This window comes from Hibiscus syriacus, unplaced genomic scaffold, assembly GCF_006381635.1.
Source record: "Hibiscus syriacus cultivar Baekdansim isolate YM2019G1 unplaced genomic scaffold, ASM638163v2 tig00008262_pilon, whole genome shotgun sequence".
NCBI classification, from domain to species: Eukaryota; Viridiplantae; Streptophyta; class Magnoliopsida; order Malvales; family Malvaceae; genus Hibiscus; species Hibiscus syriacus.
This window is the reverse complement of record NW_024062160.1, coordinates 62,312-80,085: the sequence shown is the minus strand read 5'-3', so window position 1 is coordinate 80,085 and position 17,774 is coordinate 62,312. Positions and strand designations below refer to the sequence as shown.

At 33.5% G+C, this 17,774-nt stretch overlaps 2 protein-coding genes across 2 annotated transcripts; one reads left to right on the top strand and one right to left on the bottom strand.

Moving 5' to 3' along the window:
- Nucleotides 1-4,913: 4,913 nt before the first annotated feature.
- Nucleotides 4,914-7,677, bottom strand: LOC120202143. Its single transcript, XM_039202623.1, has 7 exons — nucleotides 7,636-7,677; nucleotides 7,012-7,274; nucleotides 5,914-5,995; nucleotides 5,591-5,673; nucleotides 5,442-5,505; nucleotides 5,280-5,348; nucleotides 4,914-5,121 (listed from the first exon to the last, which is right to left on the bottom strand). Exons 1-7 carry the CDS (start codon nucleotides 7,675-7,677, stop codon nucleotides 5,065-5,067), a joined length of 660 nt encoding a protein of 219 aa, XP_039058554.1. The 3' UTR covers nucleotides 4,914-5,064.
- Nucleotides 7,678-12,468: 4,791 nt separating this feature from the next.
- LOC120202160 (heptahelical transmembrane protein 4-like) lies at nucleotides 12,469-16,802 on the top strand. Its single transcript, XM_039202636.1, has 5 exons — nucleotides 12,469-12,563; nucleotides 12,674-12,757; nucleotides 12,937-13,198; nucleotides 14,050-14,344; nucleotides 15,964-16,802. Exons 3-5 carry the CDS (start codon nucleotides 12,939-12,941, stop codon nucleotides 16,615-16,617), a joined length of 1,209 nt encoding a protein of 402 aa, XP_039058567.1. The 5' UTR covers nucleotides 12,469-12,563; nucleotides 12,674-12,757; nucleotides 12,937-12,938; the 3' UTR covers nucleotides 16,618-16,802.
- Nucleotides 16,803-17,774: the final 972 nt, after the last annotated feature.

The following is a 17,774-nucleotide window of genomic DNA, read 5'->3' as shown; positions in this document are numbered from 1 at the left end:
AAGGCATGCATCGATGCATCCCATTAATAATAAAACATCGAATGCATTTTATGCACCGATGCACAAGTAGTGCATCGATGCATACCTTCATTAAAAGATGAAATTGGCATTTATCTTAATCTAAAGAGTGAACCATTAGAGTATATTAACTATAATACTGATATAGATCCATGTGTGATTATATAGATACTAAAAGTAAACTTATTCCGGAACGATAAAAGGATTAGAATCGAATCAAAGCAAAGCTAAGGTGAGTGCATACTATATGTATAGTATAATGGAATAAGACTTGTGATAAGTCTAATTCCTATATTGATTTTCATAGTACAATAGTTTTGAACATGCATACATGATAATTATTGTAATACATGCATAAGGCATATATATGTTCATGTGATTGGATAAATGATGTATATATATGAATAGATTCAAATACACATGTGATATGATATGTGATATGAGAACATGACATGAGCTACATGATCACAAGAGAAATGACATGAGTACATGAATATATAAAATATAAGAATAACGCCCATAGTATACGATATGAGAGCTATAGGTGTAATTGGCATGCCAATAGTCGATAGTATAATAGTCTTTCGGGACGTAGTCCTTCGGGATGTAGTGGTCCTACGGGACATATATGACAGTCCTTCGGGACGAATACTGAACTAAGGTTCGGTGCCTCATGAGGGAATTGATACGAGCTGTGGTGACAGCATTAGTGCACAACCTCAATGCACTCACATACCTCTATTCTCAATAATATATATGGGCAATTGAAATACAAAGTAAAGTGAAAGTGGTACAATAAGGTAAGTTTTATACATGCATGATATGATTATATATGTTATTGTGTAATAGATACATGCATATTGAAATATCATGAAGGAAATGGTAAGAATGCGTATTCATGAAGATATTGTTGCATATTCATTTATTACCTCACTAAGTCTATACTTAGCGTGTAAGTGATTTACACGTAGGTACCAAGAAATAAGAAGATTCAGAATAGCAGTGGCACGGACAGCAACATTACTAAGAAATCAGATCAGAAGTAATTGACAAAGTAGGTATTTTATTGTGTATAAAGTGTTGGTATGTAATAAGTGGTTAATTACGAATGCTTTGATCGATTTTGTATTAAGTGGTCTCTTTTATGTAAATTAAAGTATGTTGTTTTAATGAAAGTTTTAAATTCCCGAGATTTTTCTTTAAGAATCAAAGTTTGAAAAGTCAATGTAACATCTCAGACTTGTATTCGGGTCGAATATGAGTTAGGGGTGTTACAGAGACATTGTACCCATACTGCGATTATATAGTTGGAATCAACACTGCAAGAGCTATATGAGAGCTTGCTTTTACCATGGGCATGATGGCTTGGCATATCACTTCAGAGTCCAAATTGGGATGATCTTGGTTGACCCCTCCAGCACAACATGTGTGAGGACCGTTGTATACTGTTAGTTCTCATCTGTTGTTTTTCCTCTTCCTCTTCCTCTTCGATACGTGAACCATTTAATTACATCTGTTTTCGCGTCGGGCACAGTAGCATACATATTTTTTGGTCGTGGAGCGATCGACTCTGGACTGAACAGAATTACAGATATTGTAATTTTTTATAGCCATCATCGCTTCTTCCTTGCTTGAAAACTCCATGCCTAAAGATAACTCACCATTATTTATTGATGAGTAATATCCATAGTCACCAAGATGAGGCATATCCGCAAATTCTGGCCCGTACATTGCATCATAATCAGCTTCATACATGTGTGCTGGAGGGTCAGTTTGTGCCACATTTACTGGAACTTCATCTACATCATCATTACCATCGGAGTTGAATTGCGGTGATTCTGGGTGAATGAATAGTCCAGTCTCAACACCATCCGCACCAGGCTCACGAAGCGGTTCTTCTGGTGGAGATGATGGTTCCTCCATGCTCTCCACATTTAGGTCAAAGAACCTATTACTGGCATACCTTTCCCTTGAACTAGAAGGCATATCTAGATTGAGATCGAAAAAGCTCGCAGTCGAATGCCTCCCCCTGGAGGTTGAAGCCATCGTGTAAAATGAAAACTGCACAGATTTTTGCGTCGATGGCATCTCCATATTAAGGTTAAATAAATTTACAGATGAATACCTTCCCCTCGAACTGGACGCGATGTTGCAATACGGATTGTTCATGGACCTACCTCGGTACATATCGTAAGGAGTTGCGGATGAATGTCTCCCCATTGAAGTTGATGTGTCGGCACCATGATGTGGATTTTCCATTATGGCAGTAAAATCATTACACATTACTGTAGTCGGGCTGTCAACTTGATCAACTTGTTCAACCAGCCCATAGTGTGAGCTTAATGGCTGACCCCGAACAACAAGCACTTGAACAAACTTTGCATACATCTCAATATCGCCGTCTGAATAATTACTTTGAGAATCAACCATCATTTCAACATCATCATTGTTCGATAGTTCGAACGCTGTATAAATTAATGGCAACAATGATGTTGGAAATCTGTACTGCAACGACGACATTCTTCAACTACTTCCAACATGAACCTTCCTCAAAATCTTCGTTATCAACTCCTCAAGACTTATGTTTCTCTTGAATGATATTTTAACACGCTCATTTGATACGAAAACAACGCCAGTTTCATCTTCTCGAATTTCTACATCATAATAAACAATAGCTGAAAGTCGCGTCATTCTTAGAGTTTAAAAGTGCAACAATATTATATATGCAAAAAAACAACTGAAACAAACCTGATTAAATAAATAATATATGACCAAAAATATAACAGAATAAATTTTTTACACATAAACATAAATAATTTAAATAATATAATTTTATATTATTACCTGCACCGCAAAAATATTTCGACGTATGCTCCCACTTTCTAATTCTACAAACACAGAAATTAATTGAAAACAATTAGTATAATATTTTTTCAAATAATCATATATAACTATAAAATAAATATTATAACAAAATTACCTTATAACAAAAGATCGAGCAAACTTTGAATCAAATATAAGATGATTGTCGGATGTTATTTACTGATTCAAAGGATTGTTGGTGAGAGAGTTTACGGGAGACGGGTATTTATAGCCGAGAGAGGATGCCTTAAAGTCGAGAAGTTTGGGAAAATAATGCAAGGCGCGGTCCTTGCACCGCGCCTTGCATTATGCATGTTTGATAATTGAGATAATTGAATAGCGCGGCCCCTGCCCCGCGCCATACACACGTGTATCCATGTCAGCATAAGGCGCGCCGCAGGGGGGGCGCCTTACCCCACGTGGCGCCAAATCAACATTTAGCGCACTTCAGAGGGCGCGCCTTACTGCAAAGGGTGTTAGATCGAAAAATATAGTATGGTCGGTGCCTGATCGAAAATATTAAATTAAAAAGATGATTTTTTTGGGAAAACACCAAAATTAATGTCATTCAACAGCCCACCATTTCCTGTTTCCATCCACACTTTACATCTTTTGATTTTTTTTAACAAATGGTAAATCATAAATTTGGCAACTGAACTTTACTCTCTATCCTATGTCACTCACCTTACTTTAAATCTTTTCAATTTCCTCACTGAATATAATACATTGGGTTTTTTTGTCACTCAGTCGTTAAATGGTTAACGACATTAAAATGTGTTGTTATATAGATTCAAAATGACATCGTTTTAGTAAAAAAATTTGTTTTTAGAAATGGTTTCGTTTTTTTATGTCTGTAACTATTTAAAGGTGGAGTGACCAAAATAGGAGAGAGGGTAAAGTTCAGTGACAAAAAAATCTAGTGTATTAAGTTCATTGAGGAAATCAAGAATTTTTAAAGTTCAATGAGCAAAACATGAGATGGAGTAAAGTTCAATGATGAAATTTGTAATTTACCCAAAAAATTGAAAGAATACTTTGGATAATTACAATAATTAGTAACTTAGAAAAACCTTAAATGCTTGTTTTATTTTGTTGACAGTTATTTCAACTGGACTCTTCGTCTCTTTATTTCCTTTTCTTTTTTCATTGTTTTCCTCTCACTCTTTGGTAATACTGGATTATAGTATATGGTTGGATATGTTATTGGTTGTCTTTTATAAGTAATTGACATCGATTATTTGATTATTATTATTAGACAATAAATTTATTATTAGACGTATTAAGAGAAATTATTTATTATTATTATTTTACATCTTTATAAATTTATATTAAAATATTTCGGTGAAATAAACATCATATTAATGTTTAAGAGGTCATAAGGAGCTTAACTGAAAATTTTGAAATTCAATCACTCTATGTGATAACAGTCATTCCAATCACCATTGGCGATGAAGGTCAACAATGATCAACGACGGTAATAAACAAAGCAAACAATCGGAAAATTTGATCGTATTCTAAGATTGAGAGAGTTTTTAAATTATTCTCAAGAAAGAGAAAAATAAATGAAATACAATGCTAAATCGATATTTTATCAAAAGTTTGTATTAGAATTTAAATCCAAAAACAACTCCATTCATAATTAAATCTCTAAATATATAAACCTTAATTCTTTAAATCCCTATATTACTATATTATAATCCCTAAAGAATTGCTTTGCAATTATTGAATTTCTTTAGCCGGGTGGCGTATTGAGGCACACAAGTGTTTTTTAGGGTGAGCATTCAACATTTTAATGCAACGATTGGGGATTGCTGAACGACCGGTGAAACTAGTCTTCTTTTTTAACCCCAGAACTATAATTTCCCTTTATTTTCCGCCATTGACCTCTTTGTTTTTAATATTATCAGATCCCGGGCTGAAGATGAATGTACACTCAAATCAGATTTAGGAAATGTTCTTGTTTGAAGAACTCACAAGTATTTGAGCAAATGTGAAATTCTGGAATGAAGAACAGAAATTTCTGTTGTAAAAAACAGATAAAACATATTTCAAAGATTTCTTAAATTCAAAAGCTCCAACACCAAATCTTCAGTCGGACTACACAGGCAGGATCCTTACCCAAGCAAGGCACAATGAAGATAAGATGCCATTGCTTGCGCTTGACAGCTTCACAAATTTAGCATGTTAGGGACAAGTTCTGCTGCTCTCGGCGTTCCTAACCGGGTTAAAATAATGATGAGCCTGCGTGACAAATAAATCATCTCAAGGACGAGATTGACACATTAAAAGATAACACCATTGCTAGGTGCCTACAGATGCACTGCACTTATATTATCTTAAAAGTGGGGTCCGGTAAATACAGAGGCTCTTCAATAGGTTCATATAGATCAGGAGTTTACCATTGCTTCTTTTGCAGTTGGCCTTTCTTGATGATCATATCGAAGCAACTTATCAAGGAAGTCAATGACCTTACAATAAAAAACAAGTGTAATTTAAAGATGGAAAACGGTACACAGAACAGAACAACCTGAATAGTACAAGAACTTGATATATATTACTACCTCAGGTAATGCCAGATGTTGATTCTCAGCATTGACGAACTTTGTCCAAGGTTTTCGACTTCGCCTGTATCAAGAAAAGTATATTTCTCAATTGGAAATAACAGCACTTCTTCAAGATCAATTTGACATAAAGATCATATACCACCAACCTCCCAACAAGGGCTGCAAGATGTGGATCCACTTCTATGCGGTACTTATTCAGATAAGCATTTAATTCATCTGTCCCAAGAACCTGAGAAGGGAATTAAAATGCTTGAGAACAATAGGAATCAATTTTATTTCCAACTAAAAGAAAAGGACTCTCGCCCAAGACCTCAGTGACGCACGATATAAGTACGACATTTCTATAAAAAAACAGCAGCAATAATGAATAGGAAGTAAATATCTAAACAAGCCTCAAAAGCAGAACTATTTTATTACAAGGATGTATACGGCCATGTCTGTTCATTGTTACTTAAACGAATTCGCATACCTTGGCTATCTTGGACAGTTGATCATAATTATCATGCCTATAGAATAATGGCTCTGTAACACTCTCAGACCGATACGGGTGACTCGATCCGATCCGAGATGTCACATTAGGGCCACCGAAGAGACCTACAATAAAAATCAAAAATTAAAATTTTTGTTAAAACATGTAAAATCATAAAACAATTTATAAATAAAATACAAGTTCATAAAATCATTCATATATTACAAACAGAATTAAAATCATACAAATTCCAGACTCAGTATAAAAATCAAATGTGACCCACATGCCCCTAAATACGCTTGTAACATACTCTGTAAGCCAAGCTAAATGAACTCCCATTACTGAAGTCAATAGATGCACAGGGTTGATTCTTTTAACTTGAAATGGTGAGTAAAAGTGTGATATCTGGGAAGCTCAATCATACATAATAACCAGTTGATGCTAAAAGACATGCAGATAAATGACAAGCATAAAAATTTTCTCATTGATTCAAGCATCTACAGGTTTTCGTGACGAGTTGAGGTTCCACTGATATTTCTTCATGTAACAGACATTAAAAAATAATGTAAAAAATGTCTGATCACTCCCACTATTCTCTTGGATGTACATGAAAATATATAGGATTTTCCAAAAACATGAAAGCGAAGGATGTCAAAAAGTCTTGTGGCACCATGTCACTATTTATAGGATATACTGTTGTCAAAATCAATGGGAAGAAGAAGAGAATCCAAGAAGAGGAGAAAATTGATGAAAGGAATTGAAAGTAACTGCCAGCTTTCAATGAGATTTTTTATGAAAGAAGCCCAATGATACTATAGAAAACTAATAGCTATCCTTCCTTCATCTTTGTTTCAGAAAATTTTAAACCATATAGAAGAAAGGTTGAAGTAGGGCCACAGAAATAAGAAAAATAAAATTTGTTTAAAGGATGTGAAATTGTCGCAATGAAGGTTTGTCGACTGGCAGAGCTGCAGGAGGTAATATCACGACTATCCCTCTTAAACAACCAACTTGAGCATCCATATAGAAAACCTGTGTTTTCAAATCTATGAACAAAGTTCAATACGAAGAAAAAATAAGAATGGATTACAGAGTTACCAGGTATCTAGAATCCTGGACTTCAATGCTTTCTCGGCTGCTTTAGCAAAATTTTTTGCTGCTTCTGCTTCAGCTTCTGCCAGTTCTGCCTCTCTTGCTGCCTTTTCAGCTTCTGCGATTGCAACTTCTACCTCTGCAATTGCTGCAGCTGCAGCAGCTTCTTCAGCAGTCATGCTCCTCATTTTCAAAAAATCTGCATCAACTTGGGTTTTAGTAAGAATGCTGATGCCTTTCTTGTTTGCTTTTGCAGAATCTTTGTCTTCCTTCCAAAAGAAGCAGAGGAGATTTCCTTGCTTCAGAAACAGTCGAACGCGGTGCAATCGTGTACTTGTGCTTTACCTATCGACAAACACGTCATAAATATGTATTAGTCCCAACTAAATATGTATTAGTCCCAACTAATGAACATTAGACTTGATCTTCGTTTAGAAACATGTTTCCCTATTTATGGGTAGATATGCCGATAACTTTTTGCATGCAGATCAGAAAAAACATCAACATTCATCCAATTAATAAGGAGGAAAAGGACCACGATTTTGGATACTTTATCCAAATAGGAAGCAACCCTTCCCATATGTCTTTCTTTAAATATAATGTTACAATTGGACATGTCATATAAGTTACCTTAGTATCGTTTTCAGGAACATCAATGACATAAAGTATCATCCAAGAATTTATGTCAAAATTCTAAGGACGATGACCTTGGAACACTAGTGCTGAATTTATACACATGACAAAGATAATATATACTACTGACACTGGAGCACCAGTAGTCAGCAGTATGGTTACTGTTGAACCATGTTTTATAATATTTTGATATAACAAATTAAGGCAAATTGTTTTTGGACTTGAATTGAATTTATTCAAAGTTTTCAAAAATAATTCAAAGTCTATTAAAAGTGAATTTGAGCACAAAACTAATTTTCAACGTACGTAATACCGATATTGTTCTTACAGTATCGATATTATATGAACAATACTGATAATGTTCATGTGGTACCGATACCAAGGGTAAGAGAAGTATCGATACTCTATAGGTAGTACCGATACTACCAGTTTGCTCAAATTCCAGAATGCAAAATAGGTACCGATACTACTTTACATAGTAGTATCGATACCATGAAGGATAGTATCGATACCGTCAAGCCCAACGGCTAGTAACGACTAGTTTTATTTAAATATTACAATGGTGTTACCTATACTCCCTATAGGAGTATCGATACCCTCTGTCCTGAGCATTTTTATTTTGCAGAGAAAACATCCCCAACGGCTCCAAATCACTCCCAACGGCTAGAAACGACCACAAACACATTCCAACATATAAATACAAGTTCAAGACACTTGAAGAAGGGTTAGAACATCTATCCAAGCAATCAAACACAAGGGAAGAGTTTTTCATTCCTATTTTACTTTCTCTTGTAAATATTTTGTTCTTGTGAGCTTTAATTTATAAACACCTACCTTGTAGAGGTTTTATTGTTTACTTCCTTGTATCCTTTGTAAAGGGGTTTTGGTTCTAGCTAAGCCTGTTAAAAGCTAGGGAGTTATAAAGGTTATCTCTTTGTCCTTGAAAAAGAAAGAACAAATTAGTGGGTTTGTTGGAAAATCCTAAGTGAGGAGCTTAAGTAGTGGATGTAGACTTTGGTTGAGAAAGTCAAACCACTATAAATCCTTGTGCAACAATTTTCTATCCCTTTAATTCTCCTTACTCCCTAAAATTCCAAAAAAGTCAATTCACCCTTATTAGCGAACTTTTTCAATTGTCATTTGAGCTTCATAAATCCAACAATTGGTATCATAGTTTAACTCATTAGAAGGTTTAACAACCTTGAGATGATCCTAGAAAAAGCTCTATCCATATTTGAAGCAACCGAGAAGATGACTTCCACCTCCGGCTCGTTCTACATGGAAGACTCTCAACCGATCAACAAGCCTCCATATTTCAATGGAGCAAACTACCGTCATTAGAAGAAAGTAATGAAGTTATTTATCAAATCCAATGATCTTGACGCAAGAGATATGATCGAGAATGGATACTCTTCTCCAATGAAGAAGACGAAGAAATGGAGTGACCAAGAACGGAAGAAAACTCAACAAAATGCCAAGGCCATGCACATGGTGTTTTGTGCATTTGGTCCTGATATCTATGAAGAAGTTTCTTCTTGTTCGAATGCCAAAGAGTTTTGGAATAAGATCGAGAAAATCTATGGAGACAAGAAAGAAGAACCAACAAAGTGGTGTCTCTAATGGCTCATGAAGAGCCCAATGTATCTTCTAACTCAAATGAATTAAATTCACATTCTTTTGATGAGTTACAAGATGCTTATAATGAGCTATATTTGGAATTTGAGATCATGAATTACAAATATAAGAAATTAATTTCAAAATATAAAGTTGAAAATGATTTGATTTTAAAAGCCAAAGTTGATTTTGAAAATCAAAATGAAACTTTGAAAAATGATTTAGAAATTTCAAAAATCAAAATCAATGGTTTAGAAAAAGAAAATTTTGATTTGAAAGTTAAGCTTGAGAGCTTAGCAAAAGAAAAAGAATTAATTTCTAAAAACAACTCGTTATGCTTAAAAATGGCAAAATGCTCACATTACCATTTTCATGGTCATGTGGAATATGCTTGTCCTATAAAGAAAAGAAAAACTTTTAAAATTAGATAAGTATGGGTTCATAAGGGAACAAGGGGTATTGAAACTAACGTCCAAGGATCCAAAGCAATTTGGATATCAAAATCCAAATAAATGTCTCTTGTAGGTGTGTGGGAGCAATGGTGATGAAATTGAAGTTATTCAAATGTTTTAGCCACACTTGAAAATGAATGGGTAACCTCTAAGCTTAAAAGCTTTTTAATTTTGCATAATTTGTTGCTCATTTAGTTTATGCATGCATGAGTTTTAAACTTAAATGATTTTGTGTTGATTTCTATCTCATGTATGTTAAAAATAACTGTAATGAACATTTTCTAAAGTTTAATGATTTTTCATAAATGTTTGTTCATCATAATAAATTTTGGTCAAAATTGATTTTAAATGCAAATGACATCTCTCTAACAATTTTTCAAATGCTTTGATTTTGCAATTTTTTTTAAATTTTTGACCTAAATTTAAATGTTTATGCATGTGGTTTAAAATGCAAATGATATATCTCTAACAATTGATATCAAAATTTTCAAATGCATAACATTTTTGGAAAGCTTTATGCACATGTACTTAATTTCAACAATCGGTATTGCATAAAGTATATTAGACTTAGATATATTGAATTTCATATACTACTAACATGTTTGTTTATCTTTCTTGAAATTCAATTTTTTTTAAGTGTCAAGCTTTTAAAAATCAAATATTTGTTTGGAATGCTTTTATTAAGGGGGAGTTTTTGATTTTTCAAATAATTTTATGATAACATTTACCACTTACTCTCCATTGTTATTTTTTAACTTTAAAGTTGAATTATTTTTGATATAACAAAAAGGGGAAGAAGTGTGGTTTGAAAAATTTAATTTCTCAATGAAAAAGAGGGAGCTTTTAACATTTTCCAAAATATGTCTCTTTTCCATTAAATGTTTTATAAAAGAGAGTTTTGTCAAAAACAATTTTTCAAATATTTTGTTATATCAAAAAGGAATTGAGCAAATAATGACCACCAAATTAGGTCTAGTTACGTGGACGTTGGAGAAATAAATTTATAATGTTTTAAAAGAAAACGAATTTATAAAATTTTAAAAGATAAAAATATAAAAAAAAATATTTTTTAGACTATCTTATAAAATAAATAAAACGTATACATTTTGGGACTAAAGATACTATTCTATTAGATAATCTTATACTCATATTTTAATTTTAACGATTGAATAATCTGTTTGTAACAATATTTTAATTTAATATAACTTTTAGAAGAAAAGTAATCTATTTATTATCAAAACCATAATTAAGTGGCATTAAGTGTAGTTTACCCATTTTCTTTTGGAATTTTAATATTTGTCTTACATAAATATAAGGTTAACTACTTCAAATATCACTCACCTTTAAGTTCGGACTCGTTTATACCACTAATATTTTAATTTTGTCAATTTTAAAACTAACATTTATTTTTAAGTGAAATTATGTCACTCCGTCGTTAATGATCTAACAAGACGATAACATGGCAACCGTGCATTGTGATGTTGCTGAAGTGGTCACCTTACCAAAACGATGTCATTTTGGCATGACTGTATTTGAAGCTAAAAATCCCAAAATGATGTAGTTTTGTTTTGAGAAAATTTAGTAAAATTGTACATTGTGGGGATTTGAACTCAAGAGTCAAGACCTTTTGATTCCAAGACTAAAACTTAACCACTGTGCTAACCTAAAATTTTGGTAAAATCTTACAAACGTAATATACATGACACGAGTCATACATTTCAAATATTATTTTATAAAAAACCCCCATAAAATTATTTAAATTAAAAAAAACTAGGCTTCAGAAAATCTAAAAAAACTCCTAAATTCCTAGAAAAATTACATCAATATAATAGCGGTTTATGATAAAAATTGTTGGTTCAATAACTCAAATAATGAAAATTTTTAATTTAAATAATCAATTGCGAAAAAATAAGAACAAAATTTAGAAATTTAAAGTTACCTTATACCCTAAATTATTATTATTGGGCGAGATAGGTTTTGATATAGGAAGAGAACGGTGGATGTTAACAAACGTTCAATTTTAATTCTAATTAAATATATATAAAAATTTGATAAATTTATAGGTACGAGTCTAGCTCTAGATAGAATTTATAAATCTGGATCGATTTAGTCAAATTTTATTATTTAAAAATATAGAGTTCTATTTAAATTTGATTATAAAATCAATATAAAATGTTTTTTAACATTTGAAAATAATAATAATAGTTTTTGTTCAATAATATAGAATTTTTTAGACTTTTTATGAATTTAGGAGTTTTTTAGATTTTTTGAAATCTAAGGTTTATTTTGAGAATTAAAATAATTTTATGGTTTTTTTAGATAATAATATTTGAAATGCGTGACTTATGTAACATATATTATGTTTGTAAAATTATAGCAAGAATTTAAGTTGACACAGTGATTAAGCTTTAACATTAGAATCAATAGGTCTTAAGTTTAAATCCCCATATGTGTAGAATTTACTATATTTTCTCCAAAAAAACATGGCTGCCATGTCATCATCAGTGTTAAAATTGATAAAATTAAAATATTCGTGGTATAAACAAATTCAAATCTAAAGATAAATGGTATTTGAAGTAATTAACCCTAAATATAATATAAAACTAAACTAAAACGACAATTTCCCCGTCACTATCGAAAATGCAAAATTTATCACCGCCACGCCACCAGATTACTACGAAACAAAACAACTCTCGATATGTCCGCATCTCTTCAGCGAATGCAATTCTTTTTCTTGATTTTCCATTTCTCCTTTGGAACTATTAGTGATATAAGCTCTCATTCTTTAATTTTCTTTTTTAAAAAAATTGTTCCTTCGTTTTCTGGGAATTTGACCTTGCCCGGATTAATATTTTAGCGGTTAGGTTTTCTCGTACTCCTTTCCTGTTCCTTTGTCTTCTCTTGTTTACTATTGTCCAAAACTAACATTTGGGTGTTTGTCTCTTACGTTATATGTTTTGCTTTTCCAGAGTCGTCCGCCTGAGAATTATGTACCTATAGAAGGATCCCCGTCTGCGTTTTCATTTCTCAACCGGCGATTCTTCAATTTTCAGGTACCCTTCTCTTTATATTTACGTCTTCTTTCCTTTTTTGTTGGAATTTTTTTTGTTATTGTTGGATTGGTTGAAGATTTTGTCTTATTTATTTTTATAAAAGATATTTGCATTATCTCCTTTAAATGAATTTTGGGTTTGTTTTTTAGTCGGTGAATTGTTTTATGTTGAATCCATAGAGATGAGCAGTGTGGAACAAGTTTATGAAGATACAAATATGGCATCCGAAACAATGGAACAGTGTAAAACGAGCCGTTCAAAGGAAGGGAAAGGGAAGAGGTTGTGGGAAAAGGTTAAATATCAACTGGTTGAGTACCACTCATTGCCTGGATATTTGAAGGACAATGAATATATTGTGGGACACTATAGATCAGAATGGCCAATGAAACAAGTTTTGCTTAGCATCTTCACAATTCACAATGAAACCTTGAATGTTTGGACGTAAGTTCCTTTAATAAGTCCTTAGGGTAACTTGTAAGGCTATTTTTCTTTTGTTGCTGAATTTTTTCATGTTTAAATGTTTAATGCAGTAGTTAGAAGTTAATTGGGTGATTTTATTTCTTCATGCACTGAATGAAAAATAGTTCTGCAATTTTATACCTTACTAAACACCCTTCGGGCAAATCCTAAGTTCTTTAGAGATTTGAATAATTATTTCTTTTGTGGTTTATATGGGGATATTTTGTTGGTTGTACTTATGTGTGTGTTTGTTTATTGGTTTCAAGAGGATTTACATTATGTTAGTGAAAGAAGTGATATGCTTAACTTTATTAGGATTAGTTAATTGTGTGTTAGCCTTTCTGTTTAGAATTGGAAAGAGGAAAAATAGAAATTTACTACAGAAATTGATGGAACCATGTTTCAATTTGTGAAGTATTTTCATGGTATGACCAATTGATGTTGTAGTCTTTGTTTTCTCAGCGTTGTAGTCCTTGACTTAGGGGCTGTTTGTTTACTTCAGAATAATTAAGCGCTGAATGATTCAAATGTTGAATAATTCAAATGTTGAATGATTCAGAGGCTCTGTATGAATTAGCTCTGAATGTGACATGATGTTTGATAATGGCTCTGAATCATTCAGAATGTACTTCTGTGCTGAATCATTCAACATTGTTTTGCTGAATCAGTCAACACTGAATCATTCAGAGGTGCGAAACAAACGCGTTGAATGGTTCCATTAAGAGGCAAACAAACAGCTCCTTAGTCTTTATAAGATAACTGGTGCTTTATCAGATCAATGATCATGTCTTTTTTCTCTGTGATATGTTGAACATGACTGTTACCTTTTACAGGCATTTGATCGGGTTCTTCATTTTCCTTTCCATTACGATATACACTGCAATGAAGGTTCCAAAGGTTGTTGATCTTCACTCACTGCAGCATATTCCTGATGTATTGAGAAAGACTGATTTGCACAAATTGCATTCAGAATTAATGACATGCTTTCCTTCCTTAACAAATATCCCCATTCTGCACAAATTTCGGGAGGAGTTACCATCCCTTTCACATTGGCATATCAGGGAACTTCTATATAATTGTTTACCTGAGCGTTTCTTTGCTGGAAATCACACCGATGTTTGTGTTCTGGTAACACTCCATACCCTTCATAATCTATTTCATAAATCTTAAGAATTTTCCTAATTTAGAACTTATATCGTTGATGTTTCAGTTGAGCTTTTTTTTTTTTGGAATAGCTCGACTGAAACTACATTTTAGTATTCTGATGTGTTCTTAAATGTTAAACTTTGTGATGTTTAAAATGTTTTTCATGTGGTACCTTTATTATCTCCATCCGATTTATGAATGGATGCTTTCATCTATTGGCTACACTGCTGGACTTCGCTGCAAAGGTAAGAGGAGGAATTTTAAGGAGATGGCCTATATAAATCTAAATTTTACAGTTTGAAGCTAATTGTGAGAAGTTCACTAAAGAATCCTTAAATTTATTAGTTAGTTGTAAATCTTACAGAGTATCTTTTAATTGTTAGGACACGACAGACATATTATATCCTTAGAGACAAAGAATCTGAATTTTTTTAAGCTTTAAATCCAAAGCCGAGTGGTCCGACTAACTGTTGATAAATTAATTATTAATTAGTTTTCAGATCTTGCAAGGATTTTATTGTTGAGAAGTCAGTAGGTCTTGCGGTAACAAATCAACAAAAGTAGTGCCATCTCGCTGATAAGTTGTTCAGTGAATTTGTCCAGAATTTATCTGATATCCCATTAATTGGAATTCTGGTGGTGAATTACAAAAATGGAGGAAGGCTTAGCGTAATATGTAATAACGACATTGGATTCTTTGTCAGTCAATATCACACAACTTTTAAAACAAGAAACTGCCAGTGCCAGTAAGGTTTTAAGCCTCCAGGTAAGAAAGGAACAGTAGGGTTGCTGGGGAAGTGGCGGCCTTTAATATTTTCTTTCTACACGCTTGTGGACTGGGGCCCTTCCTTGAACCTGTCTCTGGATGGACATAGCTGGCGTATGTGAATAATGCTTCTGAGTTGTTTTAGTACTTCCAGAAAGTTCATGAAGATATCTTTTCCTCTGACCCATTGTTGACAGTGTAGTTTTGCTTCAAGGAATTATAACCCCGACACCCGTTGGTAAAGTTCTAGTATTATAGTGTTTTACAGCAGGATCTTAGGGGTCAATAAATGTGAATAACCCAAGGACATGTGGCCATCAAATAGGTCTTTTTGTTTGTATACTTTACACTGAAATGTTTTACTCTAGAATCTTTATATACAGTCGGGGGCATTTCATTGTAGCCATAGGTGCAAAGTTATAAAGTTGATATTGAATATCTGGATTCTACTTTATGGATATCTTGATACGGTAAAGGGTTTTCTTCGTAAGCAAAAACTATGGAAATCTTGAAGAGTTGTTTATCTCAGGAAGCTTTCTTTAATATATAAACAACTAATATGGTACATATTTGAGTTGTAGCTTTTGTGTTGCAGATTTTTTGTACCTAAACTTTCAATGTTTTAAAGACAATATCTGGAATATTTAGTTAGTGTCCTTGCAATGTTGAATTAACTGCCACATTGGTGATAATTAAAAAGTTTCTCAATTATTTGCATGTTAATATGATCTTACTGGGAGTACACGCAAGAGTCAGAAAAACACGAGCATAGCGGTTCTTGAATCTTGTCACATTTTCTGCAGCTAATACATTTTATATTTGTTTCTAATTGTAGCAAGGTGTGAAGGAGGATGTGGCGAACATAATAGCACCCCTGATGATGAGACCGATTACCCGATGGCCTTTTTTTGCTTTCTTAGGTGGTGCGATGTTCTGCTTGCTAGCTAGCAGCACGTGCCACCTTCTCTCTTGCCACTCTGAGCGTCTATCATATATCATGCTCAGGTTAGACTATGCTGGGATTGCGGCTCTCATATCTACTTCCTTCTATCCGCCTGTGTATTACTCCTTCATGTGTGATCCTTTCTTCTGTAACCTCTATCTGGGATTCATAACCATCTTGGGAGTCGCGACGATCTTCTTTTCCTTATTGCCAGTGTTCCAGAATCCCGAGTTTCGCACCATCCGTGCATCCCTCTTCTTTGGAATGGGTATGTCAGGAATAGCACCCATTCTTCACAAGCTTATCTTGTTCTGGAATCAGCCTGAGGCACTTCACACAACTGGGTATGAGGTTCTGATGGGGATATTTTATGGTATTGGAGCTTTGATCTATGCGGCAAGGATACCTGAGCGGTGGATGCCTGGAAAGCTCGACATTGCTGGGCACAGCCACCAGCTTTTTCACATCTTGGTTCTCGCCGGGGCATACACTCATTATCGTGCAGGACTGGTTTACCTCAAATGGCGGGATATACATGGATGTTAAAGACGTGAAACTAGGGAATAATTGATTAGTGGAGGGAGCATTCTCCTGTTTGAATGTTCTTGTCTAATTTGACAGATGCAGGTTCAATTACGCTGTTGGAACTTGTGTTACAGTGTATATTTTTTATGTATCTGTCTATCTGGAAAGTCTAAGAACCATCAATTAATGTTATGAACATGCAAATACATATACTTATGTGGCAGAGGCGAGGTTCCTCAGTGTTTTAGAGGATCCAAGTTCTCTGCTTTAATATACATCTTGAACATCGATAATTGATGTCGAATTACACATGGAAGAGAAAAGCCTATAGAATTTGATTTATTGCAATACCAAGTAAAACTTTCCCTTTTGGGGTGGGGGGTAGCCTATAAAATTGCCTGTTATTGTTTTTGTTGCAAAAATTTAAGTATCTAAGTGTTAAAAATAGTCACTTTCCCTACTTTTGTCTCATCAAGGAAGCGGGAGAGAACCCTTAAGGAGCAAATGCAATGGCAAGGGTGACTGAAGAATGGAGGTCGGAAGGTGTTTTGTGTGTTGAATTGGAGGTTCTGCACCATTCCTTATTGTTTTCTTAAATTCTTTATATTTGGGTGACCATTTCATATGTTGTAATATGAATTCTATGAGAGAGGCATGCATGGTGATGTGTTGATGGTTGTAAGATGTTTTCATATTATCTAGGGTACTATTATGTGGAGCTTGTGGCGATTTTATCCCAAAAAAACATCCTAAAATTAAAATAATACCATTTGGTCATCGTTTTCTCAAATTTTACTAATCTAACACATTTTCTTATAGAATTGTACAAAGACTTTTTTTTTAGGAAATAAGCCTTTCAAAGACGTTTCAGAGAACGAGCTTTCCAAGAGTTTTGATGATGTGATGCTACATCTAAAATGCTCTTTGTAGGGAACGCGCTTTCCACTGAAAATAAATTCCTTCACCCATAAACCATCGAACAACATACATTGAATGAATTGCATTAATTACCTAGTACTGAAAGTAATTGCATTCAGTTGTGAGATCCAATTGAATTAAGATTTGAATTTCATTGACGTATTCAATGGTGCAAATCTGGGAATAGTCTATTACTGTTGGAGCCATTTGAAAGGATTGAAGAAGCAAAATCCCCACTGCAGAAATTTAAGATCAAATTT